The sequence below is a fragment of the Dermacentor albipictus genome, chromosome 5 (genome assembly GCF_038994185.2).
Source record: "Dermacentor albipictus isolate Rhodes 1998 colony chromosome 5, USDA_Dalb.pri_finalv2, whole genome shotgun sequence".
Classification (NCBI taxonomy): domain Eukaryota; kingdom Metazoa; phylum Arthropoda; class Arachnida; order Ixodida; family Ixodidae; genus Dermacentor; species Dermacentor albipictus.
This window is the reverse complement of record NC_091825.1, coordinates 26008716-26036500: the sequence shown is the minus strand read 5'-3', so window position 1 is coordinate 26036500 and position 27785 is coordinate 26008716. Positions and strand designations below refer to the sequence as shown.

The window sequence follows — 27785 nt, the reverse complement described above, 5'->3', positions numbered from 1 at the left end:
GATAATAGGTGAGTCAGAACATATTTTTCAGTCAGCATTTGACCTTGTTTTTGAAAAGGAGCCAGTTTTCTGCAATAGTTCTTTCCCAGAACTGAGTAAAAAAGAAATCGGAAAAAGTTTGTAATTCGTTATTGGTCAAGAAAAAATCTGCTCGACTGTAGTCACGAATTTTCTTACGATGTTTTAGACGCTGCGGCGAGCGTAAGGGGATTGCAAAATGAATCAAGCAATGATCACTTAAACCAGTATAACTGATAATGATGAAATTGAATCAGGGGATGTGTTGAAGAGGAGGTCAAGGATGTTGGCTGAAATTGCAGTGACACGGGCAGTCTCTTTAACAAACTGGGTGAAGCCAAATGTCGAACATATATGAAGAAAGTTTGAACATTGGGATGAGGATAAAGCCACTGATGACAAATCAACAGCCCAGTCAATGCCAGGGAAATTGAAATCACCGAGCAAGAATATTGTTGCTGCTGGATATTTAACAACAATTTCGTTAAAACAGCAAGCGGCAAATCTCACGTCTTTGTTATTTATGTGAATACAACAGCACAAAAACTCAATTTGCGAAGGAACGTGTTTATCAAATGAGGTGATATCAGATGAAACAGCGATCAGGGTCCCACCGCCACATCGTCCTATTCTGTCATTCATATAGATATTGTAAGCCTTACTGCACGCGAAAAGTTCGGAATTTTCAGCTTTATCTGAAAGCCAGGTCTCGACTAAAACAACAATATCTGCATTACACGTGTCGATCAGCGAAGATAGGGCATTGCGCTTATTCATAATGGAGCTGATGTTCGCTAACAGCAGAGTAATCGTTGTCATGCTTATTCTGTACGGCCGCGCGATGCTAACTCGAAGCGGGTGACGGGGGCTTCGCAAGGAAATTTATCCCGCTGCTGCCTACATTACCGCTGGCAGTAGCAATACTGTTCTGCTGGAGTTCATAAACGGTATCGGTTTGAGAGCAATACACGTAGCACGTTTTGTTGATGAACAATTTGTTGTACCTGAGATGATACAATTGACCGCAAGACTTCCCAAATGCAATGACTTATTCCTGGTCATTCCAGTTGCCCGACAGAAGTCTTCTTGAATGGATACCTAGGAACCTTTCAGTTTCTTCTTTCGTGTTAACATGTTTTCCTTTGGTTTAAATGATGCCAATTTCACTACCACTGGTCGACATTTGTTATGTATTAAGAAAACTAAGCGATGCGCATGCTCAATTCCTTCTTCGGGTAATTGCAACGTGAAAAACTGCACGAGGAGTGCACGAACTTTTTTGTCTGTTTCCACCCAAGTTTCACTGCCACCATCGGCTATACCATAGAAAATCAAGTTATCTCTCCTTGCCCTGTCCTCGAAGTTGTCTTGACGAGATTGCACCGATGCATTCTCACTTTTCATGGCTTCGGTAATAATGCCTCGGATATGAGCAGCTTCTTCCAGAGTTTCAAGTGCAGCGACTTTCTTTTCTACGTACGCTAATCTGGCATTCATGCTTGCAATACGCTCCTCAAGTAATTACTGGTTAGCTTTCACTTCATTAAGAGTTGAGATTAGCTCAGGGTGATGCGCATCTATTTTAGTAGCAAGAGAGTTGATGGGCCTCGAGAACCAGGTTAGTGCTACAACTGGGATCAGGCCCAGGCTTAAGCTCAATGTCTCCGGATATCACAAGCAACTTCGTAACATGTACACAGTCGGCAAATAAACACCACAAAATGTCCGGGCATACGACGAGCAGCAAAGCGCGATTGCTAGAGCGCTTAGTGTAAAGGGAAGTCGAGGTAGCAACCTGGATGTAAAAGAAGAACTGTCTCAGCAAAGACTGCGCCATTGCTGCTATCCCATGCCCACTGACGAGGGTCATCATCGTTGGCCTATTTATATGCGCACCACATAGTGACGCATGCGTTGATGCCGTTGGTTTGGTGAAAAAATCCGGTGCGATGATTCCGCTGACGTTTCCGGCATGTGCAGACGAAGAGAACAGCAAATCGCCGCATGATGCAAAGGCCGAGTTTTCAGCAAGGAAGGGCGTAGTACAGGCTCCATGGGAGGGGTTCCAGACAGGGAAAGGAAACAGCCAGATTAGTGGAAGAATGTGGATGTAAAGGCAGAACGGTCTCAGCAAAGACTGCGCCATTGCTGCTATTCCATGCTCACTAAACATAGGGTAGGGACAGGAAGTATTTAATTATTCTTTACAAGAGCCTAACATGATCAAGATTGGACTATTCTGCCGTCGTGTATAACTCTGCTGCCCCGAGCACGTTAAAAATACTAGATCCCTTCAATCATATAGGTATCCGCTTAGCCAGTCGCGCTTTCAAATCAAGCCCTGTGTAACCTATATGCGTAGAATAAAATGATTGGTTCTTCCATTTGCAGAGAACACATATAAGCTTCACCTATTCTCTCAAAGTACGCGGGACATCCATGTTCTACAACCGTTCACGACTTGACGTGCGCAAAATGTTTCGCAGCCGACCATCTATGGGAATACCTTTCGTACTGCGTGTGAGAAAATCAGCAAAAAAATGGATGTCCCACTTCTCAAACATTGCCCAATGCCTACAGCTAAGGTGTTACCACCCTCGTAATGGCAAGTAATGGAATGTAATGTATCATTTGTAGAGGTCGCAAAGCACACTCCTCAGCTCCGAAATCATAATGGATTTCTGTGAACTTCAATCGAAATACTATGTCTCTCAATTTTACCCCGACGCGTTAATTCACATGCTGGGTTATCTTACGCTGCCATTGGTCCCTCTTTTTTTTAACCTGACGTATTGAACTCTCTAACAAGTACATTCACTGCGGAAGCCTGTGCGCTACAGCCTGCTGTACCACATCAAAAGAAAGCGATAATATTTACCGACTTGTTCAGTCTTGCAAAAACATTAATGTCTAGACATAAGAATAAAAATTCTGTTTTCTTGTACTTTTCTCTTTCTTGCTCAACATTTATTTATTTCATAGGCATGTACTAATATGCTGGGTTCGTGGCCATAGAGGAATCGACGGTAGTTTGCGTGCCGAAGAAATCACCAAATCAATACTCTCGCAAAATAATTATTGTTGTGCTGTTGCTCTGCCACAGATGAAACAACGTTGAGGGGCCAACTGAGGCCGTGGGTACATATGCAGAAGCTAGCGATAGTCAGCGCTTTCTTTTTGATAGTGGTGCTCAGTAGATCACCGATGACAGTGAGTTGTGCGTGTTTTATGTCAGCGACTAAGATTGTTGATGCCTCTCAGCTCGGCGCCACGTCGTTGTTGCCGAAAAATAAGTTGGGCATGGCCCAACCGTGGTGGGTGCGCGCACAAGTGTTACATGCATCGCACGGGGCGTGACCTCCAGTTTTGACTGACAGGCGAACTCGTGCTAAACTCGTACATCGCGAAACCACCTCCGAGTTCAACTCGGGAAAATGGCGGCGGCGGCAGCAGCCTGTGTCATTGGATCCAGCGGCAGCAAGCGTCAGTATGACTGTTTGGACCCGTTCACGTACGTGACCGACGTGGAGTTTCACCGTCATTTTCGCCTGTCGAAGACGTGATTGCCCTGGCTGTGTGACGAGCTAGGCGAAGACTCTCGTCTGCGGAGACAGCGTGGCGGGCTTCGTTCGTTCAGGCTTCGTTCGTTCACCGTCAAAGAGCAAGCCCTCTGCGCCCTCCGTTTCTACGGGACAGCGAGTTTTCAGGGAGGCGTCGGCGCCGAGCGTTACATTGGACTTCATCAAACTACTCTGAGTCACTGTGCCAGAGATGTGTATAACGCGCTTATTGATGCGGTAGTGCGTAAGCGGTGACTGGCTTTCCCGAAGACTGCGGCTGAGCGGGCATATATAAAAGAACGCTTCCTACTTCGTGGGAACATTGCAAACGTAGTCGGGTGTGTCGACGGAACGTACGTAGGAATTAAGGCGCCTTCAATGTCAGTGGTACTGTGATTAGCATTGAAGAAATGTCTAGGCGCCATATTGCCAAGTTTGTCACTTCTGTGTAGCCGATTTCAATTTTGTGTTACCGACATCTCACATGCGGCTGCCAATGATACTGGCTTCTTCGCTGGTTGCGGATTTTTTTGTCGGTTGTTCTACTTGTCTGTCAGGGTGCCTTCAAAATGGCTCACTTTTTTGGGAAAGAGGTTAATTAAATATAAATAGATAAATGGATATCACAAATTGTGTGAAGTACCCTATGAATGCTGATCTCATGAAGAACTTCGGGTTCTTCATTGGTGAAGTTACTTAGTATGCATAATGCTGAATTTTGGTCATGCGTCCTCTGCCGGCCGCACTATAAAACAGCGAGGCATTGCACAATTCCTTGCAGCGCAAGATGCGGATGTTGCGCCAAGCCGGTTGTGCCTGTGCATATGTGGCGAAATTTCGACGACAGATGAAAGTGGCCCGTCAGTTTTCCCCCGCTCTCCTACAATTTCCGGCTCACTCTACTTCGCGACATCTTCACATTGCATCGCCCTCTCACCGCCTGTCATTCAATCGAAGGCTTGCGTATGTAGCTAGAGATATATAAAGAAAGCTGTTCTTTTCAAATGTGGTTGCGTATGTCCCTTCTCAATAATTGCTTGAGGTCACGCAAATGACGTTTCTAATATTTGCATGGGAGCGCGTATTTAACACAATCGTTAAAAAAATTATGGGGTTCTACGTGCCAAAACCCCTTTTTGATTATGAGGCACGCCGTAGCGAGGACTCCGGAAATTTTGACCACCTGGAGTTCTTTGACCACCAGCGCTTGTGTCCTGTCCCTTACTTTGTGGTTGCATGTGTTTGCGCTGTAAACAGTTTTATGTCAAGTATGCACCAACTCGCCCAGAAAGAAGTTTTAATGGAGTTCTTTAACGTGCACCTAAATCTAAGTACAGGGGTGTGTTCATATTTGGCCCCCATGGAAATGCGGCCGCTGTGGCCGTGATTCGATCCCGCGACTTCATGCTCAGCAGCCCAACACCATAAACACTGAGCAGCCACAGTGGATATAACACAATCATTCCCATCTTTCATGATTGTGAAGTCAAACAGGGCGTATGGATATAAAGTAGTAGAAGAGGCTAACAAGGGGTTTTAATATGTGCCCGTAACATAGTTCTTGCAAATACGTATCACATTATTTCGAAAATATTACCCAATACTGCTTTCAACATACTTGTAACCCGATTGCGTTATCTATTTTTTTTTCCAGCCAGCAAAATGTTGGTTATGACGCTGCTCCTGCTTCCTACAACTTATGCACGTAAGACTTCCGCATTTTCAAATTTTTTCGCATGGTTTCGTTGAAACAAGCAAGACCTGATTTGAGAGAAGAAACGTATATGAAAACAAAGCGTTTTGCAGACAGTAAAGATTAGTCATTGTCTTTCTTTCGGGTGAGGGAAAGGTAATAAACGCGAGAAAAGATACGCAGATCCATGCATTGTCGAAATCATTCAGGCGGAGCTTTAGGGTAACCTGCTGCCAACACTACTACATGCATACATACGTACGTACGTACGTACGTACGTAAATACATACATACATACATACATACATACATACATACATACATACATACATACATACATACATACATACATACATACATACATACATACATACATACATACATACATACATACATACATACATACATACATACATACATACATACATACATACATAAATACATACATACACACATACATACTATCAACCCCATAAATTTGGCATATGTTTACGTGAGAAGCCTGATGCTCTCCATATCCTTCACCATCTAAAATATTAGCTTAGCTTATGCCCCTCTGAACATGCAGTGCTATAATTTTAGATGTACGTACACCGTTAGCAGACGAAGACACAGGGATAAAAAGGACAAAAGGTAGCTCTTGGTTCTTTTTTTTATCCCTACTCTATTTTCTTCTGCTTCTCTCACCACACATACAGTGTAACACGTTCTAGTCCTCACAAATGTAATAGCAGTTGCAATTCTTTTGTACATTCACAGGGCTCATCACTCATAGAGTGAATAAGACGGAGCGAGAAACTTGCTTGAAGTTATAGAGAAACCTCACTGCACGGAAGACTTCAAAAGATGCCCTCGGTTAGCTTTGAATATAAATTCATATATTTAACCACATAGTACACGAGTAAGGTGCATTTGTGGTTTAGTATGCATGACGGGAAAAAAACCTGAAAAGGGCAGCTTGACGTGCCCCGTGACTCCTTAAACATACCAAAAACTAGCAAGGACAGCAGAAAACAACGGTACATAAATATACGTACGTTGTCTTTCCCAACAAGCATTGAATGAGACATTTACATATTACAAGAAAATAGACGTTTCACAATTGTAGAGATAAACCAATCAATTTCAACAACGCGGTTTTCGATAAAGCCCGTAAGTACTCGAATGTTATTTTCCGCCTATTATGTACATTTGGAAGACAAAAACGGAGTGTTTTAAGTCTGTATTTTTGAACGTGGACATGGTATATACTTATGCGCTCTATGTCGAATCAGTCGATAGGTTGGATAATGTTTCCAGTCAGCTAGATCACGCATGTACCTGCTGTCTCTACGCATTTCAGACTTACAAAGGCTAAAGATAGCTGATATTTGAAGTAACAATAAACTATTTAGATTTCAAATTTACTAAACATAGAGGGGTGCGCTTTGTACGAGACACCTGCAAGAAACCGTTGTGCATGTTATTGAAGTTAGACTAGAGTATTTAAAGATGTTTTGGTGTTTGTGGTTCAAATACTATAAAAACAATGTTGATGAGAAAGGAAAGGGCACTGTACATTAAACTTGTTTGAGGTTCAGGTAGTCTAGGTTGACATCTACTCCATATGCCTAGAGTTCTTGAAAGTTATTGACTTATGTGCCCTGCATAATAATCCCATAAGAAGTAATTGTTAAACATATAACAAAGTCTTTTTGCAAATGGAGAAGCTTTGATTTTGTTACTGTTATTTTAGAAATTCTTATAAGATTCACATCATTTCGATTTCTCTTGCCACAGTACCGCCTTAGTTTAAGAGAAATTTATATGTGAGAACTAATTAAGAGTTCCCAGATATATTTTCTTTAGTCTTTCATTAGCTGATACAATAAGGTTGGTAATGGTATCACCACAAAAAAGAGGGCTTCGGTAATCCGCTTAAATAGCATTATCTTTTGAGCTTTCAACTTTTACAATATTGATAAGGAGAATATCGAATTTAAAACAAGGTAAAGCAGCACCGCACATAAGGAGCCCTGCAGTTGCCTGCCCAAGATTCTCCAGCACCCAATATTGTTCTAAAATAGTTTTGAGCACACTTCACTACAAACAAAATTTTTAAGAGATACATCGTTGCTTTTGGTCATGGGTGTCCAATCTAGCTAGTGTTTGCGTTTTGTTTTCATTTTGCTTCTTCACGAAGTGCCCCCTTGCACCACTCCGCCCCCTGAGCTTCCGAATGGCACATTCGTGGAAAATGAAGAGGAGCGTCTGGTCCTCTACAACTGCGACAACGATTTCTGGCTTAGGGGACCCAGTAATTTGACATGCATTACCTCTGCCAATGGCGACGATACGTGGGTTCCCGAGCCTTGGCCAGAATGCCTTCGTAAGTATCAGAGCACTGTTCATGTGATCCAGTTCACTAAAGAGATCATTCTTGTTACTAACCCTGCACTCTAAGAACAGTTTACACCCTTTGGTGTGCCCTTTCTGCCGCACAACTATAATCGTCATCTGCCTTGATGCGTTTCCTTTATTTAACGCTGCGAGCCCGGAACTTTTCAGAAGCGAATGGCACGGGCGTTATCAGAAGGGGCACTCCAAAGGGTGTAAACTGTTCTATGCTGATAACACGCGTGACATGCCGAAAACATGTCATGGAGTCAGGGTACACATTGTGACGTTCAAGATACCATTTCAGGCATGTACGGATCATCTTTTCCGTTACATTCCCTGTGAAGGTTGCCAAGGTAATAGGACGATATGACGCCGGGCCGAAAGGCGACTTTCCTTGTTTGAGTAGCAGTACGAGCATACGAATCTTCCATTGCTGACGAACGATGCCTGCATGGCATGAGTGGTTGTAGTAATTTACCAGCTCTTGCCTCTACTGTTGGCTTGTCCAAGATGGGCAGGAGCTGCAAAGGTGATGTTGTCGGGCCCTGGTGAAGAGAATCGTCAAGAAGCAGCCAATGATGCATCCAGTCCTTCCATAGTAAATGGAATTTCCATTTCTTGGACGTGAGACGCTGGGACGAGACCAGCGTCTTCGGCGTTGGAGGTGACACAAACACCAGCAATCCGAGCACAAAAATCACTCGCCACCTAAAGTTGCGTCTGGAAGTGGCGTGCTACTAAGGCCACGAAAGGATCTCGATGTTGCGGAGATGAGTGCAGGCCACCAACAGTCCTCCAGGTGTTTGAAATAGGTTTGCGAGGGTCCAGTGATTCACAAAACGAATTCTAGCGTTGCTTCTGCAATTTGTTCGAATGGCGCTAGATTTCCTTCTGTGTTCTCCGTGCCATTCTGAGAGCACAAACTGCCTTCGTGCGCCTGTATCTCCTTTCAGCTCGTCGTTGAAGTGCGGTCAGGCTTTCCACTTCTACGTCAAATTCGGAACGGTTTGCAGTCAACTTTAGGTGACATGAAGCTCCCCTCATTGCTGCTGTCATGGTATCGACTAGGCTGCGGCCAAGGTATTCTTTCCATACATTTTTCATGTGTAGTTCAAATTTAGTCCAGTCAATTCTTCGCACGGCATTCGACCAGGTAGAACTGCTTGACCCCTTGATCCGCAAATATGTAGGAATATAGTAACTTCCATGTTTTTTTTTTAATGTCTCGACCCCTAAGCTTGTGAACTGATGCATCCTGATACCAAAGTCAAATCCAGGCAACTGCTGCCCTTAAGACCATGAAGGTATGTAGGACTGCCATCATTTGTGACACAAAGGTGGTGATCAGAGGCGAACGACACCAGATTCGTGCCTCTGGAGTTGATTGTCGAGCTACCATCAGAAACTGGTGGGCATTCAAATGGCCCGTTCGAATCGAAGGACCACTGGTCTGCAACGTTATGTCAGTGCTGAAGATAATGCTAACAACTGGCGCTTCCCCACAGACGTTTGGCTGATGGGCGAAAACCTAATATCCTTCAGGACAGCCCGCTGCTAACGTCTCCGCAGAGGCTTTCAAGCCTTTTATTGTGTTCCACCCATGTCTTCTGGCATCCTCAGAGCAGTTCAAATCTCTAGTCCAGCAATTATGCAGCGGTAAGGAGTCGGTAGTAGCGACACAGTGCATTGTTTAGCAGAGCTCGTTTGTTGCACATTGCACAAATGGTTCCAGCAGAACATACTTACACGGACAGGAAGGGAAGATGACAGACGCAGAAAAGGGGGCGACGAGCAGCTTGCATCGTCGTCCCTTTGTCTCCGTGTCCGTACATTCTCCTGGAAGCCACCTGTAATATGACACAGTGTCTTGCATTCAGAGCAGGCCTTTACGCGCGGAGAAAGCACTGCTATACACTAACGCTATATCAGAGAACTGGGGCTACCTGCACAAACCGAAAATCAAGTGTAAACTTTAAGGTAGTGTAGGAGATATGAAAAGTAAACATTTATCTCAAAATATTTGTGAAACACTTAAAATGAATATATTTATTGAATAAGCATTTTATATCAAATAAATAAAGCAGCCTCGGTCATTCGAACACCAATTTCGATATGGTTTTAACATTAGAGTAGCTTGCAATTAACTTCTCTAGATTTATATATGCCCTGCTCTTTTATTCAGTCAGCCCCTTTTCTTATTGCTTTTCTGCATGAGTAAATTCACGGGGACGAGGAAAGCAATATTTACTACCTTTATTTTAAGAGGAATACTGACTTTCTTAATAACACAGCCCTTTAAATAACTTCGAACGCCACCTTTCATTTAGCTTCTATGTGCGGCACGAGGCAACTATACCTAATCCCAGGGACCATAATCATTTTCCTTAAACCTCGTGCAAATGCATTTCGGCTGTACTCACACAACGTTGTATGATCATATGTTCATGTTCTTTTATTTATTTTAATCTTTGGTTCAAGCCCTTTTGTATGCACTTATACTCAACTACAGTTCCTAAATGTCACTTAGCCTGGTTGAGCTGCTCAGGTCAGCAATATATTTTCTTATGAATCTAGAATTTTCGCCTGTCGCTCCTTAACATTTTATGTTTCTTAATACCTCTATATCTGCTCTGTACAGGAAACTACGACTAATCCAGATTCCATCCTATCACTACATTACTTGCTGTTTTTCCTGCAATATTCTAAACTTATCTTGCTTATTTCGACTGCTCAGCATATAATGCTTCTATCTCCTTTAATTCACAGCATTTCTGGAATGTACAAATTTAGCTCAGTGATTTTTTCATACCATTCTTGCAAACATCCATGGTCTTCGTTTCTATCCTTCGCATCCAATATACTGCCTCTGTTTATTTCTTGAGATGACTCTTGGTACTTTATGTAAATTTGCAATTTCCTTGTAGCTAGTTGCCAACTCTGCTGACTCCTTCCTGTATTATTTGTATCTTGTTTTGAGGTAAAACTATTTGTGCTCTTTAGGCAGCAGTTTATTTTCGCGCATTCTTATCAGTCTTTATGGACAACCAATTTTGCTCTGTGCTTCTTAAAGTCGATTGAGAACAAATCTATGTGAGCCTGCGCTGCCTCATTTGTGGCTTTACCATGACGCCCCCGAAGCCACTCGATCTACGGATCATTGATTAACGTTGATGTCTTATTTAAAATAGGTAATGGTATCTTTGAACGTAAGCCCTAGCACCAATACTACCTTTCCAGATTGCGTGCGCGACCTCATTTTTTATTGTAGCAGCAGAGGGCTCTATTCTTCATCATAGCTACATTTTACTTCCCTTTCTTTCTTACACTAAAATTGGTGGACGCGTCAGCTGGTCTTTTGACAATGTATGCACCCTGTTATTTATAGTGTGTTACTATAGCTACGACTTGTTTTTAATGGACACCGCGTCCTTGCGAGTCTCTTCATTACAAGTCATAATTCTCAATTTTTATGGGCTGGTGTTGAGACCTGTATTAGGCACTGCTTTGCCTCATATATTCGCAAGTCTCAGTAAATCATTTCCATTCTCCATGAGTAAAAATGATCCATCTCGTTTGCTTAAATGAGCCCAGGGATTTTTGTTTGCCCTTTGCCACTTCGGGATGTAGGATAAATCGACACCTAACTGACTGTTTTGCAGTCGTCTTTCCGCTCCCTAACATAAATTGTGAACAAAAATTGATAAAATGGGAATTCAGGCTTCAGTCCTCAGTGAATATATACTGCACTAGTTATTTCTTTTTTGTCGCCTTTCCATACAATTTTTTTCTGGGTTGATCCTTTGTCGCCCTCAGGAGCTCCAGGAAACCGTCCTCTATGCCCGCGTGCTTGAGAATATCCCGTATAAATTCCCTGTCTACGTACTCCTACGCTTCCTTATTATCTAGACAAGTTATACATAACGTATATTCCGAGCTACTGAAATCTCTACGCACTGAGTTACTACAAAAAACATTATCATCTAATCATCTCTCTGGTCTGCATATGTCCTCTAGTTCGCCTACTATATCATTTTTGCAGCCGCTTCGACAACCATATTTCATGGCTTGGATAGACTATGCTACCAGGTGTTTCAAGAGAATACTTTGAATTTTTATTGAATGGCCTGTGGCATATGACATAATGTCAATCCGTATGCTGGTCTACTAAGAGACGCGGATATTACTTGCACGAAATCTTGAAATGAGTAATTGACTAATTCAGAAAAAGTCACTAGTTAAGTTTTTACCTAATTACCTTGTGGAACATCTTGAAATTTACACATTCTAGCCGCAGAGCACGGAAGGCGGATCCTCTTTGACTTAATCGTCAGGATAGCTCTAGTTTCGAAGTATTGTTTCGCGAACTTTGCGGAGATATATGTTGGCGTTCAAGTTACTTTATTCTTCAATTTAGAAAACGACGTTTTGTTAGGAAAGTAAGTGGAATGACAGTGCACTTTTAACGGGTTTAACAGCGCATACCTCGTAAATGGTGTGATCTACAAAATTTTGCATTGCATGTGGCTTGCTGTCTCATCCGCTAGAATTTTTATATTGCCATACGTACGGTAAGGTTAAAAACTTAAGTAGTGTATATTTGTTACTTACTAGATTATGGTATTAAAGTTTTTGTGCAACAATTGTCCGTCTCTTTGAGTAGACCCGCTCATAGACTAGCTCTGTCAAAATTCAATTTTCGAAAAAGGCAATTTTCTATGTATATTGAAGCTGTTCGGTGATACACGCTGCGTTTATCACTGATATTAGTGTAAAAGCTCGTTTATATCCCGGTGGTGTAGGTGCGTGGGCCTGCTTCGCTTGTGGCCAGTGACGCCAGGCCGCTTGCATCGCGCCAGGCGAAATGTCCTCTTTGACAGGCACCGCGTCGGCTGCCCTACCCGCAGCATAGGAACCAGATCTCCGCGGTAAACGGCTGTCTGGAAGATAGACGAAGAAAGAAATCTGTTACCTTCCTTCGTGGCTTGTGACCGTCAGCAAAACAGTGTGGGCGCCATTGTTTCTTCGCTCAATGCATTGCGGCGCGGCACAGACAGCGCGACCACCGCGCGGATGCAGCAAGAGCCATCGTGACGTCGGCCCCGTGGGAGCGCACTCGCCGCGTCCCGTTTCGTTGGCCACGTCATTGAGTGCGACCAGCGCATTCTGTACTTAAAGAAAAAAAATAACACATGAGGCGATGGTCGGTTTATAAACGCTCTTGTTCTCGCCTACTTGACGTAGCGTGTGCACGCACTGCACCACGTTTTAGCCCTTGTGTGGAAGCTTCAGCTCGGGCACAACTGCGAGGCGGCCTATTCGAATGCATGCAAAACGCATAAACGCTTTTCTGATGTAACCCCTCGGCCGACTTTACTGAAATTTATTGAATTTCAGATAAAAAGTTGAATTCTAGCGACTGTTTGTTGTAGACTCAATTTTGTTGAAAGAATTTTCAAAATTCGGAAGTTTACTAAATATAGACGCACGAAGTTTATAATTAATAGCTCTGCATCGAGAACAGATATTGCGGTACTTTAAACGGCACCCATTAAATCATTCACAGCGGACACATTCCATATGCCAATTTATACCTTACGTGAATTCGCTATGTTGTATACAAGGGTCTTGCAAAAGCTGTATTTTCATATTATTTTTTTTTACATTGATGTGTAACATATAAGCTTTGTCTGCTTTAGATTTGCTATTAGATGCAATTCACAGAATTGTGATATCATGTTTTTCTTGCCGAGTTAGAAAGTTCTTCACATGATAGTTTCGTTTTCTGAAGACTTTCGTTGCTGCCAATTTTTCATGAAAAATTCGCGATTTCCATACAAAATTTGAAACCTCAACTCAGTAGATTTAAAATTTTTCTTTTTAAATGCATTAACCCTCGTCCAATTTGGTGCAGTAGTTGCCTAGAAAAACTAATTCTCCTTTTACATGTATGTAGATAGCAGCAGCCGATCTAGAGCTTCCTCTTAACTCGTGTGCGCGAGATCGTATTATCCTTATAAATAAGCGCGCACAGCTGGGCTAGTTTGTTCTGAAAAATATTAGGACATCGTTCCAGGTAACAAAGGAACACGGACGAGTAGAGACGCACATTATATCAGCGCTCTTGTTGTCCTTCTCTGCTCATCCTTCTCTGCTTCTCTGCTCATCAATTTGTTCGCTAAAATGATGTTCGATAACGTTGTCCCTATTGCATTTACCTTGGTAGATGAGTTTCATCATGCTTTCACGCTAACCGATCAAAGTTTTCTCTGCGTTTCATCGCTTCTTCGATGGGATTGGTCAACTTTGCTTGCTCTTTGAACCCCAGCTGTTTTATCATGTGTATTGACATTTCATCTGGTCTTGACACCGTCTTATTAGGCCAATTGCCCTTCTATTCTTCATTCTCTAGGGCTCCTATGTTGTTGAATCTGGATGTGTCTGGGCTAGACATTTCGTGCTTGCAGGAAGGATCACTAGAGGACGTATCTTTAGCCACTAAAAATTATTTTAGGCGCCCGCAGCAGCCACCTAAAGCCTGATCTTCGGCACGATAGGGGATCAAACAGCACTATAAGCAGTTCTCAAACTACAACACGTATTAAGTCGGCTGAACCCACTTCCTTTGTAAGAAATTCACGTAACGTTATCCTTTCTACAGTCTGAAAGGTGGCAATGGTGCTATGCAAGCCATAGCATGAGAGAATTTTACTGGGCATTTGTTCCGACGCAAGGAAGAAGTAGCGTATATGTTACCTCCTTTGTTACCAACAACACAACCGAGGTTAACATTACCTCGAGTCTACTTAGCTACGAGGCATTCGCATAGTTTTTAAGTTTAACTCAAATTACGCGGGACATCCGGTTGGTGTTTGTGAATTTTTTGTTGAGGTTCGTGTTGCTATTGTTCCCGAAACTTTAGTGCGCCTTTGTATCTTTTTAGCCTTCTGTGCATCCAACAACCTTGCACAGTTATTTCTTTTCCTTGCACGAACTCACTCGCCACCCTTTCTTTCTGGGTATTCATTCCATCTAAGGAGCACCTCTTCTTCTTGTAACCCTAAATTTTTGGCTTCTCAATGATCCCTAGATGGCTGTTTGCGTCCTTGTAGAGCTTGTTTTATTTACTTAAATAAATTATGGGGTTTTACGTGCCGGAACCACTTTCTGACTATGAGGCACGCCGTAGTGGAGTACTCCGGAAATTTCGACCACCTGGGGTTCTTTAAGGTGCACCTATATCTAAGTACAAAGGTGTTTTCGCATTTCGCCCCCATGGAAATGCGGCCGCCGTTGCCAGGATAGCTTTATTTACTAGCTCCGCTGCTTGCGTGGTTTGCTCTTTGCACTCGAAGAATGTTTAGCAGCGGTTCTCTTATCTACTGATGCATGACGTCTGCGAGTTTCTTGTGTTCCAAGACTGCTGCAGGTAGTGCCTCGATTATCATCTCTTTGCTTTTTGGGATCTTTTGTATTTGCGCTTCATTTATATTTTAAGTATTTTTTCGGCAGTTCCTTCTTGCCTTCATCCATGAATAAACGAAAAAAATGGTATACGTTGTTAGATACGGGACCTTTTCCTGAACCTCGTTCGAGTTCACCAGACCACATCGAATCGCACCATAGCTAATTAAGGAGCGCAGAAGCACGGATGCCACATTCCCGAGGCGCGGCACGTGCAAACAAGTTGGCGGCCTCCACCTTGTGTGCCGCAGGTAGAGCTATTCACTGCTTGACTCTTCCCGAAAGTGAAGCGAGAGCCTGGCACTGTTCCAGGTAACTTGGGTCCAAGAGACAAGACGGGTGTAATGCACCGTGAAACCCTGGCCGTGTCGTCCCCATCCGCCTATTGTGATGGCGCATTGCAAATCAGCAAGGCAAGGCCACAGGGAGAAGTAAGCCCTCGGACAATTGGAGACCAAGCAGCGACCCTCTCCGCCGGGTGTGACACCATCACACGGGCGCCTACAATTGGCCGAAAATGACGACACCCGAGCGGGCTCGCCGATTGGCCGAAAATGGCGTCAACGTAGCAGGCTCTCCCATTGGCGGAACGTCACGTGTCTTCGAGACACCGACGGGCTTAAAAGACACAGACCGGGAGCATTACTAGCGCATTCTTTCATTCATCTCTTTCGAGCTTCTTGTCATGGGCCGCAGCGTCCGAGTTGCTGCCGGCCCGTAATGACTCTATGACTGTTAATTTCTTGGTCGTCTCACTGTAAGTAATGTAAATAAACCTCCAAGTTTTTCATCCTGAGGTCCTCCTCAACTCCTAGAATGTGTATGATCGCTGCACCGGCTATTTATCCCTTGTTAATCTATCGCATTTAGTACCCAGGTTCGGAAACAGTTTCTGAGACTATGGTGTATTCGAAACATGACTGTCTCTTTCCGCACTGTCATCTTACTTATGCTTGAAACTCATTTGTTAACTATCACAAGGTACTCTTTGTCACACATATCCAGTCCTAGAAAACGAAACGTATTCTGGGGCTTTACATGCCAAAACCACAATTTGATTACGAGGCGCGCCGTCGTGGTAGACTCCGGATTAATTTCGCCGCCAGGGGATCTTTAACGTGCCCCGAATGCACTGGACACAGGCATTCTTGCATTTCACCCCACTCTAAATGCAGCCACCGCGGCCGGCATTTCATCCTGCGACCTCGTGCTTAGCAGCACAATACCGTAGCCCCTACGCCACAACAACGGGTCCCTAAAGAACCACTGTATTCATACACCCGTCTAGATTGTGGATATGGGCATTCATATCTCCTGCTACTCGCACATTATCTTATTTCTTGCACTCAATCATAACGTTTCTAATACATCAATGGATTCTCTTTTTTTCTTCATTCCAGCTATCACTGCTTGTCGATATGTAAGCTACTCCTAGCAGCGTCTTTTAGTCCAATTACTTCTTATTATTATTAGGGTACTTCACCGACATTCTACGACGCGTCTTTCTAGTGTAAAGCTGGTTTAATCAGCTCGTAGAGCAGCAGCGACAAACTCAGTGCCAGCAGGTAGGGCGCAGCCAGCGAATGAACTCGGTACGTGCCACGCGATGGCAACGGGGCTTTTCAGCCTGCCGTTCTTCTTCGTCAAACTAGCAATGATTTTTGACCGTTTGCCGACCAAATTGCGTCATTCCGTAGTCCATGGCATATTACTCCGAGAAACGCGCTGCTGGTATGAGAGAACCTTGTTTGAAATGAATTGTTGGATCAACTTGGCTCACAGGTATCCGACATTGCAAACTCATTAGTTAAACCATTTCATGTGAGGTTGTGTTACTGACACTGGGTTGTCCGTGGTCTAGTGGGTAGCACATAGGGCAGCTGTGAAAGGGTTCTAAACCAACCGTTGAAATAACTTGGCTCACCGGGTATGCGGTACTTGTTATGTTGCACTGTTCCATGAATTTCTTCAATGCCAACTTGGAGCACTGCGTATGTGCCACTTAATTCGTGCCCCTCTTGAATGAACTTGATCTCAATGTATGTGCATCAAGTTATGTGCTACTTTTCAATGAATCTCTGTTATGCCAGCTTGAATCATTAGGTATCTGCTACTCTTCAGTCGACCTTCTTTACGTCATCTTGGGTCAATAAGTACGTGACACTGGTTATGCACTACTGGTTATGCTCAGTTCTTCAGTCACGGCCTTTGATTCAAGCTTGGTCTGATGGATACGCGCTATTAGGAATCTGCTGCTCAGCAATGAACCTATTCGACGCCAACCTGAGCAACTATGGGCCACTAAGTACGGCTCTTCAACGGCATAATTTTTTTATCATTTGTACGGTGCTAGCTTTTATCAAACCCACGCCAAATATAATCAGACGAGCTTACCAGAACGTTATAATCACACAAGCGCCCAGCAGGAACTTACTGGCTGCGCTACTGAATGACGCAGCGTGTCCGGAGCGAAGCACCAGAAAAGAGCCTGGCTAAATGACAAGTTTCGGCGATGGCAAATATGGTCCGTCGCTGGATCGGTTCAGGGCTAATCGCATTACTGTCTACCTTATTCGTGAGATAGCGCAATTTTTTTTGCGCAAGCATTCTTAGGGTACTTCACGTACTTTCCGGGGCGAAGTATATACCAACGCTTCTGTTTGCTACTATGTATGTTTCCTGCTAGTAACAGCGCAAAATATAGACAAGGGACGAGACAAGAAGACACCACAAGCGCTGTGGTGTCTTCTTGTCTCGTCCCTTGTCTATATTTTGCGCTGTTACTAGCAGGATGGAAAACCAACAAGCCCAAGCTGCTATTCTATGTATGTTTGTATCTAACCGTTTTCCCACCTAGCTAAGTCACTGAGTGTTCTGTGCTCGAATGGGTAGCGCATCGAGCTGCTGTGCTAAGCAAAAAGAGTTGAAAACCAACCTTCAGACCAACTTGGGTAAATTAGCATGCGACAATTCGTACATACGTGCCACACCTCAACGGACCTGATGCACGCCTGTCCTTCAATTTGCTAGCCTTCAATGAACCTATTTGATGCGAACTAGGGTCACCGTGTATTATGTGGGCGCCGCTCTTGTATTAAGGTTCTGGAGTGTACAAATATCCAAATTTTCAAATACCGAGTCGAATCCTGCCTTATCTGATTTGGTTTTCGAATCGAATAGTCACTATTTGCAAATGCGAATAGCGATTATTCGGGTTTACGAATTGCTGCGACGAACCCTGCCGTGGGCAGGAATGCCGCTGCAGTACACGCTTCATAGTTAGCTCAGTTCAAGGGTGGCGATACAATGTATCACTGTACTGATTCAATGCTCAACGCTTTACACATGACAGCCAGCATAAGATCGATTTAAATACAATTTGTTTTGAATCCCATGTGCAGTTAGCCAGCCAAACGCTCCTTACATGTCGCTCTTAGCCTCTCCCACTATATATCTTGGCTAATCAGCATGCCTACTCGACAGCTATTTCTTGACCCAGCCAAATCTGTTGTACCTCTCCCATATAATGTTACAAATAACTGGTGGCTGCTTTAATCATCTAAGATGCATTTGATCACGGCGTACACACCAATTGCTTCTTCGTTTACCTGTGTTAGAGTTTTCAGCTCCTTATCCAACTTTGAACCAACCTGTATGTTTAAGTAATACAATTTACAGTCTCTATGCCTATTCTTTCGGCGGTATTTCTCATCTCCTTGTGTTTTAATTTTGCTCCTTGCTGATGTATCGCTGCATTCAGTGTCTAATCTACGTTTCCTTGGGCCGGCGGCCCGCCGAAATGAGCTGGTGCGCGCGCCGTGAGTCGAGATCGAATCATGGCTCTAGACTCTCGCAAAAATGTATCCCGTCATGCACAAAAGCGCCAGTGTGGCCATAACTGTACATTTCTTAGTTGATGTAAATAACCGTAGCATTCGCAACCTTGGCTAAGGCCGAAGTCTTCATCTTCACCGAAATCACTTCCCTTTCGATCGCACACCCCTGCCTTTCAACATCGGGCGTTGTACACACTGCAATCGACCGAGTTTAACACAACGCCTGCCCTTCGACCTAACATGGCACTTATGTTGAATTCCAATGGCAGATCCATAACACGTTTTTCTGCTCTGTACTGAGCAATCCTATTCCAATGGTAAAATGGAAGCTTGAGTTGTTCGTGCTAATCACACATTTGGAGTCAAAATATATATAAATGTACAATAATAACATTGTCCAACGGCATGATTTTACTACGGCACCTATTGCACGAAATCCTGACACTGAAACCATTACACAACACACGCACGGATGCACGGAAAAACAGAACAACTGCAATAAGCAGCCATTCTGCATGTTCTCACAGTCGTAATCCCTTCGGCATTTACACAAGCTATTCATTGTTTTGCAATATGTACCAGTGAGGGCAGATAAAGTGTAGTTAAACGAGGCCAGAAGAACATCGAAACCTACAAGCACGAATATCAGATGAATACATGTGTTACCACCATTCCCAAGGTGGCTGTACAATCGCAGCGCCAGGGTTCCCTCTAGTAATTATAGTACGAAATTCAATGCGCCGGCCCAAAGTGCGGGCTCTAGAGACTTGCGCCAGCGCGCATGCAGCGTGCCTGCTAGAGTTCGGCGCGCTTGGGTGCAGCCGCTGCGGGAGTAGAACATGCCCTATCTCACAGTCCCAGGGCATTGAATGCTCACCATAGCGAAACACATACGCAAAGAGCGAACACTGCCGTAAGGCCCTGCGTCCGAGCTACTCCACTGCCGCCAGCGCCTCGACCGGCTTGTCAGATTTGTCCTCCTAGATGTTATATTGGTGGTTTAGCTCTGTTTTTGTTTTGGTTTTGATAGCAATACTTTCGATTCTGGCTTACCATTGGCTGCTTAAATGTTCAGCTACGACGTTGTCTATAGCGCAGCACACGAGTTTTACCATTTCATGTTTAAGCATGCAGTACAAATAGACGTAATAAACTCGAGGATCACAACATTTTTATTGGAAAAGCTGCCGAGTTTCTCGACGAACCAGCAAGGTTGAATCAGCTTATGCAGACTGCAAGAATAATGCGATCACAGCTCTTTTTGTTGCAATTTCTTGAGGCGCCTATCTAAGTTGCATACGATAGGAAGCAGTGGTTCCACACGAAAATGTCCATGTTTCCTTGTTTACATAGGAAATTGGACAGGAAAAGATACTGGTTCACACACTTGATAGAGACTAAGGCACGGACTAGACCCGCCGTGGTTACTTAGTGGCGATAGTGTTGGGCTGCTAACCACGATGTCGTGGGAACAACTCCCGGCCTTGGCTGCCGCATTCCACTGGAGACGAAATTTGAAAACATCCGCTAGCTTAGAATTTAGGTGCACGGTAAAGAACCCCAGGCTGTTAAAATTTCCGGAATCCCCCATTTCGGCGTGCCTCATAAGCAGACCGTGGTATGGGCTCGTTATGCCCCATAATGAACACAAGCTGCAAGAAGAATGTCTTAACCATGACAGGCAACACATCCCGTAAAAGTGGCCCTTGCGATCAGGGCCAGGTACATGCAGCGTACATATACAGTGAGATAAAGAAAAACAAGCGCTGGCTGTGCGGTAAAAGGTTGCCAGAGCTCATAGTGTACGCTACATCTGCTAGGGAAGCTAACTCCGAAATAATAAACGCATCGCTAACAGTGTTCTTACCGCAAGAAACAGCAATGTAATCTCCGCAGAGCAAATGAAACACGTTATGCCGCACAAGCGAGGCAATGCGTGAAAAAGCACGGTGGAGCAGGCGTAACCAGCGGCACGTGACCGACGCAGCACCAACGTCTCCATTGAAACGGTATGCGTGGACGTAACACCGTACACGTATGACAAGCTGTCTACCTTTGACGTGAAGCGCACATCACTCCGCCGCTGGGCGGTTGGCCAGACCTTTGCTTGCTCGGCCGCAAAACGCCTCGAGTGGCCACTCGTGACCCCTAGCTGTGTTTCTCTGTGAGCAGACACTGAGACTGCAGGATGAGAGGGCACCGCGTGCTATCTTGGTTAGCAGGCAGCACGCTGGCCTGCAGCGTGTTGGCACTTAAGAGAATGCGTGAAGTATGCACTGAAACTAGAAGCATTGCATAGGTGATACTGCCTGGCAAGCGGGAACAGAATGCAGTTAGTTGTAATCTTTCACTAACTAGAATATCAATATCCTTAATCTTGGCAAGCACGAGCTTGTGCTTGGGATCTTAAACTAATAAATCCTGGCTTGAAGCGACTAGGATTTTCTTTTTCTTGCATGCTTCCCCTTTACACGTAGATTTGGTGCGGCCCACTGCGTGGTTTTCAACATGCCTGAATGACGGGCATTTATTTGACAGCATTGGGTGCGACGGTGTCTCTTGGCAGACTATCCCCGGCTTAAGTCTGACGGTTTCCTTTCTCAGCTGGAGGAATTAGTTTCTTTACCTTTTTTTACGCGCTACACTAACTGGTCAGCTTGTGAAATCAGCGGTGTCTGTCTGAAGCCGCGAAGCAAGCGAACGAGAATGGCTCCTGGAGGAGGAGGGTAGAGTGTACAACACTACGCTTAAGTGGAACGAGCGGCTAGGACGGCGCATGCTTTGCAGTGGGGCACGCGATGGCGAAAAATATGGTGGTAGAGCTGCTATCGAAGTGTATTCGACGGCATCTACGTCGCGCCGTCGGAAACTGCTGGCCATACTCCTCTGAAACGTCATTCGTACAACGTTGCGCGCTGGTATATGCGTTCAGACAGCTCGAAAGGTGTTTATAATTACATATGACATGTATTTTCGCTTTAGGAATAGACTCCTTTCGTTCTCTTTTTGATATCGTTTCATTTATATGTAACACCGCGCGTGCATTGAGGCCGCAGTGTCGCTTTCATTATACTATGTTATTGTACGGTTTCCCTGTGGTGAATAAATATTTTTTTCTTGTTCTTCAAGCGGTATGTATGTGTATTTTGCGCATATAGTTTTTTCATCATTAGGTATTTCGCAACGCAGACAGAAAAAAAGAACAGAACATACGAGAGCTTCCTGCTTGCTAATTCAAACAAATAAAGCATATCGGCTACACCCGGCGCCATGCACTGTATTTAGGGAAACATTGTTATAAAAAGAAACTGCAGTGCGACATTCATTTCATGTTTCCGTCTTCCTCGCGTAACAGAACGTGGAGTAATTTGCGCGGGTTCTTTTATTGCGGTCAGCACTCGGGCGCTCAAAACAGTTTTAGCTAGCTATTATAATGCTAATCTTCGGCACGTAGGCCGTACGAAATTTTGCGTCCAGTCCATGCTCACCAACAAAACAATACTCAGTGCCCTTCCACACAGTGAAGAAGGGTGACCAGCAAAGTTTTGTATGTGGGCCCCTAAATGGCGAAGTGAACCACCGCGGCGGGTGGGCCCGGCATTGCTGTATCTACGGAATTTTTTCGTACACGCAGAAATGATGGCGGGGAAAGTAGCTCTTAAAAACTTCGCTGTAATAAGTAAAAATAAATAAAAGAAAGCGGTGCGGTAGCCTAATTAGTGACAGCATAGGGGATATGGCGTTGCGCTGCTAAACTCGAGCTCACGGGTTCAAACCAGGTCGAGGAATTCAATGGGAACGATACGGAAAACAACTGAACAGGAGGCCTGACAATCATATTGCCAGACGTAAAACGCTAAAATGTGGCTGATTAGAATAAACAAGGAAAATAAAGGAGATAGCTGCGTCCTTTGGCTTTTTTCTGTGGTTGTGCGCCAAACAAATTATTCTCGAGTCTGATTTCTAAAAAGAAAAACATGTTACGCTTACCTTGTATTTCATACCTAAATAGAATGTCCTTCAAGATTGTACGTCCGCTCAACTAAGCCACTTCTGTATTGTAAACGGCTGCTTTCTGTTATGCGGTCCGCTATCATAAGGACAATAGCGAAGCATTTAAAGGAACGGCATGCCTCACATACACGTAGAAGTTCTTGTAGATTAGCTGTGTTTATTGAAGGAGTGTGGTAGTACATTGGGCACACAGTTTTGATAGGTTGTAGTCTTGGAGACATAGTGATATTCTCAAAAGAAATGCTTTCCTTGCTGGAATGAATTTGCAAATTCACAGGCTGTCCCAAAAGGGAGAATTTAAATTGAATGACAGCTAGGAACTTCCTCAGCAGAACCGATTAGCACGTGTGAGTTAGTTCTCTCAGGAACCGGTGCGCCTCTGCGCAACAGCCACGATTATCCAGCAACACAATCAATCGGAATAAGAGTCCCCTCACCTTCGACATATCGAAAGTTCTGGTATTCTTTACATTCGAACGCAAACAGCTATTCAATAATTTTTCTTAGTGAATTCTGAAGACGAATACGTTCCGAATGGCAGATACCATTCCATTAGACTGTATGGTTCTACTGCATTTTGCTGCTGGCACGTTGAAGGAGGTCGCCAGACAAGCCTCAGAGATTACTTTGGCGAAAAATTCCTGGTCTCCCCGATTCAGTCTTAGCACGTAGGCAATATCTTGTCCATAACACCGTTGTTCATATTTTACGCACTATTCCCGTGCACTGAAATACGCATCATGCCGAACATAGAATAATGCAACAGAAAGACGGTGAAGACGACGATCACAGTAGCGCCCATGTTGTTGTTCTGCCATCTAGCATGCAGCGGTCTCTCTCTGTATATATTATGTAAATACAATTTTCTATCGCATGTGGCTACTCTCATCCCCGTGGCATTTTCGTGGGAGGTGTGGGGAGCTGGCAAAGAAGGAGCTGGCATCTCGAGCGCAGACAGCAATGGAGTCATACCTGATTTATTTACAGGACGTGCTTGCCGTTTGCCGCAAAGCCAACGACGGCATACCGGAGTCTGAGAAAGTGGGCGATATGTGAAAGGGCATGGCAGATGATGCCTTCAGTCTGCTATTCTGTAAAGACTGTGCAACCGTCGATGGCATCATCCAAGAGTGCAAGCGCTTTGAGGCCGCCAAAAGTCGATGCATTGCCCATCATTTCGCTCGACTGCCGAACACGGCCGCAACGTGGTCGTGAGAAGACATACCTCAGCCGTCAGCGCCGCTCACCGTACAACACGTGGAGAAGATCATCCAACGTGAACTTGACGCTGTCTCTTGATTCTACGTGTGGCCATACCTGTACCTATAGCTCCTAGATGGCACCACTAGTCAAAGCTGTCGTTCATCAGGAACTCTCCTATGCTGGCCTGGACTCTGCGTGCGTCGCAGCTCCTTACCCACTGATGGACCACCATCCCTCACTTTCGCACGCCCAAGGCCAAAGGCCGCCGTTCCGTATTCGCAATCCAGCCGAGACGAGGAGTGCTCGTGACCGTCCCATGTTTTTCAACTGATGTCGTAGTGGACACCTGGCCCGTCTTTGTAACAGCCGTTGGCATTGGTATCAGGTGCTCTATGGTAACAACCGTCACCCCGACATGGGTAATGGCCAATTTTAGCCCTACAGCGAGCCTTCCCAAACCACCAGCGAGGACGCTCCCTCCATGCCGTATTGTCGTTCACCATCCCGACGTGGTCACCAATCTAGTTCGCCGTTGTCTCGTCGCCAGTCATCACACTCTAACATATTCCGCCGCCTTACGTAGGCGATTCAACGAATCCCTAGGGCAAACTAGACGATGCAGCTCCCAGACGTTATGCTGCATAGACAACTCACCTGCCAAATCCTCTGACCTCACTACAGACCAGAATAAACCTGATAGAAGTTAAACTGGATGACACACATGTTGTTGCTCTAGTGGATACTGGGGCTCAGATATCAGTGATCAATTCGGAGCTTCGTCACCGCCTTAAGAAGGTCCTAACACCACCCACAGTATCGTTCATTCGCGTCACCGATGGCGGAACGTTTCCCGTCCTAGGGATGTGCTCAACTCGAATACGTATTGCTGACCGATCCACAAGCGTACTACTTGCCGTGCTCGAGAAATGCTTCCATGAACTCATCCTCGGTATGGATTTTCTGTATGTCAGTTCGGCCCTTATGGACAGTGCAACCGGCTTGCTTCAGCAAGACCTACCGTGCTACCATGCCGCTCCTGCTAGACGCCGACCGCACTTGTGCTCAGTGGATTACGTTTGTCTACCCCCTCAAGCCGCTATATATGTGAACGTGCTAGCTTTTCTCCCATTCCCGATGGCGATTGCATCTTGGCCCCGATCGCTGGTGTTTTCGTTGGCGTCATTCTTCCTCACACCCATATTAGAGCTACGGATAATCAAACGTCTCTACCGATATTAAGCAGTAGCTGGTGCACGCAACATATCGCAGGCGGCATGACTCTAGTCCACATCTATTCTATCGCTGAGTTTGCCATTCCTGCGTTCGTCACCGACGCCTCTTTGTCCTCTGCCAGTGCCCCTTACTCGCACAATCTCGTCGACGGTGACATTGCCAAGATGATAGCGTCTGACCTTCTTCCTACACAGACAGCCGATATGCGGAGCTCATTGAAGTCCTACCGCGACATCTTTGACTTTAATGACCGTTCTTTGTGACAGACATGTGTGGTCACTCATAAGATCAATACTGTGGACGCCAGCCAAATCAGACGACCTCCTTATCGCGTGTCCTATGCCGGTCGAGAAATGATACATCATGAAGTAGACAAGATGCTCACCAAGGACGTCATTGAACCTCCATGCAGTCTATGGGCATCATTGGCCGTCCTATTTAAATAGAACGATGGCAGCTGGGATAGAACGATGGCAGCTGCGTAGACTACCGCCACCTAAGCAAAATTATGCGCAAGGACGTCTAACCTCTGCTGCGGATCGATGACGCGCTCGACTGTCTACACGGTTTTTGCCTACTTTTTTCCTGTCGACCTGAGGTCAGGATACTTTCAGATATCCGGGGATGATGAAGACCGTGAAACGACAGTATTTGTTAGGCCCTACCGGCATTACCAGTTTAAGCTATTGCCCTTTAGACTGCGTTATGCCCACACCACATTTGAAACGACGATGCACTCCCTCGTTCGTGGATACACAAGGTCAACATGCCTCTGTTACCTTGACGACGTCATCGTCTTCTCACCGACTTTGAAAGCCACCTTAGCTCCTTGTAGGCAGTTCTTCAAGTTTTCCGGCAAGGAAGCCTTCAGCTCAACTCTGCCAAATGCCGTTTTGGCCACCATGCACTCACTGTTCTTGGCCACCTTGCGAATGTTGAAGGCGTGCAACCTGACCGAGCTAAAATTCGCGTGTTCAAAGACTTGCCCATGCCACGTTCCACTAAAGACGTCCGGTGCTTCTTGAGCTTGTGTTCCGATTATCGACGTTTTCTGAAGAACTTTGCTGATGTTGCGCGTCCACTCACGCAGCTCTTGAAGAAGGAAACGTAATTTTGTTGGGGTCCTGAACAGGCCACTGCGTTTCACACATCACATCATATCACTTTATTTTCCTTAAAGACCCCTTTCGGGGTGTTACATAAGGGGTGAGGTTTGCAAGATGCAGGCATTCACAGAAGTCTAAAATGCGGATGGACAGGTTATGGCAGCGACATCGTGGGGAAGGCCGTTCCAGTCAGTTGCTGTTCGTGAAAAAAATGAGTTCATGAAGGTAGTAGTACGGGCTCGTGGACGCAGAACTTGAAGAGGGTGACCGATGCGATGGGATCCGCGTGGTGGGGGTGCGCGGATGTATGGTTCTTGTCTTAGGGGCGAATAAAAAACTTGTGATATAAAACAAGACTGGCAATGCGACGACGAGCAGAAAGATCACACAAACCTGATTCTAATTTTAGCGATGATATGCTAACGTCGTATGAGTATGAAGAGTGAATAAATCTGGTAGCTCGGTTTTGTACAGCTTCGATGGCATTTGTTAAATATGCTTGGTGAGGGTTCCAGATGGGCGATGCGTATTCCAGTTTAGTTCTGATAAGTGAGATGTACGCTTGTAGTCTGACGTGTTGAGGGGCTTCCCTCAGGTGACGTTTTAAGAAACCTAATGTTTTATTAGCTGATGATATTAGGTTAGTTACGTGCAGTCGCCAAGATAAGTCATGAGAAATGGTGATACCTAAGTATTTGTAAGACTGGGCGAGGTCAACAGGGGAGTTAGAAACGGAATATTCAAAAACAAAAGGGTTGCGACGGCGGTGAAAAGACATGTACTTACATTTGTTAGGGTTGAGTGTCATCATCCACTGCGAACACCAATTTAGCACGAGGTTTAGGTTTGCCTGAAGGGATTCTTGGTCAGAAGGGTTACTTACCGAACGATAAATAACGCAATCATCAGCGAACAAGCGGATATGGCAAGATATGCGCTGGGGTAAGTCGTGTATGTAAATGAGGAATAACAAGGGACCGAGGACGGATCCTTGCGGGACGCCAGAGGTGACTGGAAGCGGGTTGGAGGATTGGTTATTAATGAAGACAGACTGAGAGCGATGCGTGAGGAATTCGTTAATCCACGCGATGATGTTTGTATGCAGGTTTAACTGGGAAAGTTTAAGAAGCAAGCGTTGATGAAGTACTTGACTGAATGCCTTAGCGAAGTCTAAGAAGATGGCGTCAGTTTGTAGATTAATATCAATGTTGGCGTGAATGTCATGAAGAAAAATCGCTAGTTGAGTCTCGCACGAAAAACCCTTACGAAAACCATGCTGTGA

General features: G+C 44.8%; 1 protein-coding gene across 2 annotated transcripts in view; it reads left to right on the top strand.

The window, feature by feature from the left end:
• LOC135898283 (complement C2-like) overlaps positions 1-27785 on the top strand; it is a 240593-nt gene that overhangs the window by 16741 nt on the left and 196067 nt on the right. For both annotated transcript variants that reach the window (XM_065427150.2, XM_065427151.2), the window contains exons 2-3: positions 5233-5283; positions 7454-7639. In XM_065427150.2, the coding sequence (XP_065283222.1) occupies positions 5233-5283; positions 7454-7639 (237 nt within the window). The remainder of the gene's footprint in view (positions 1-5232; positions 5284-7453; positions 7640-27785) is intronic.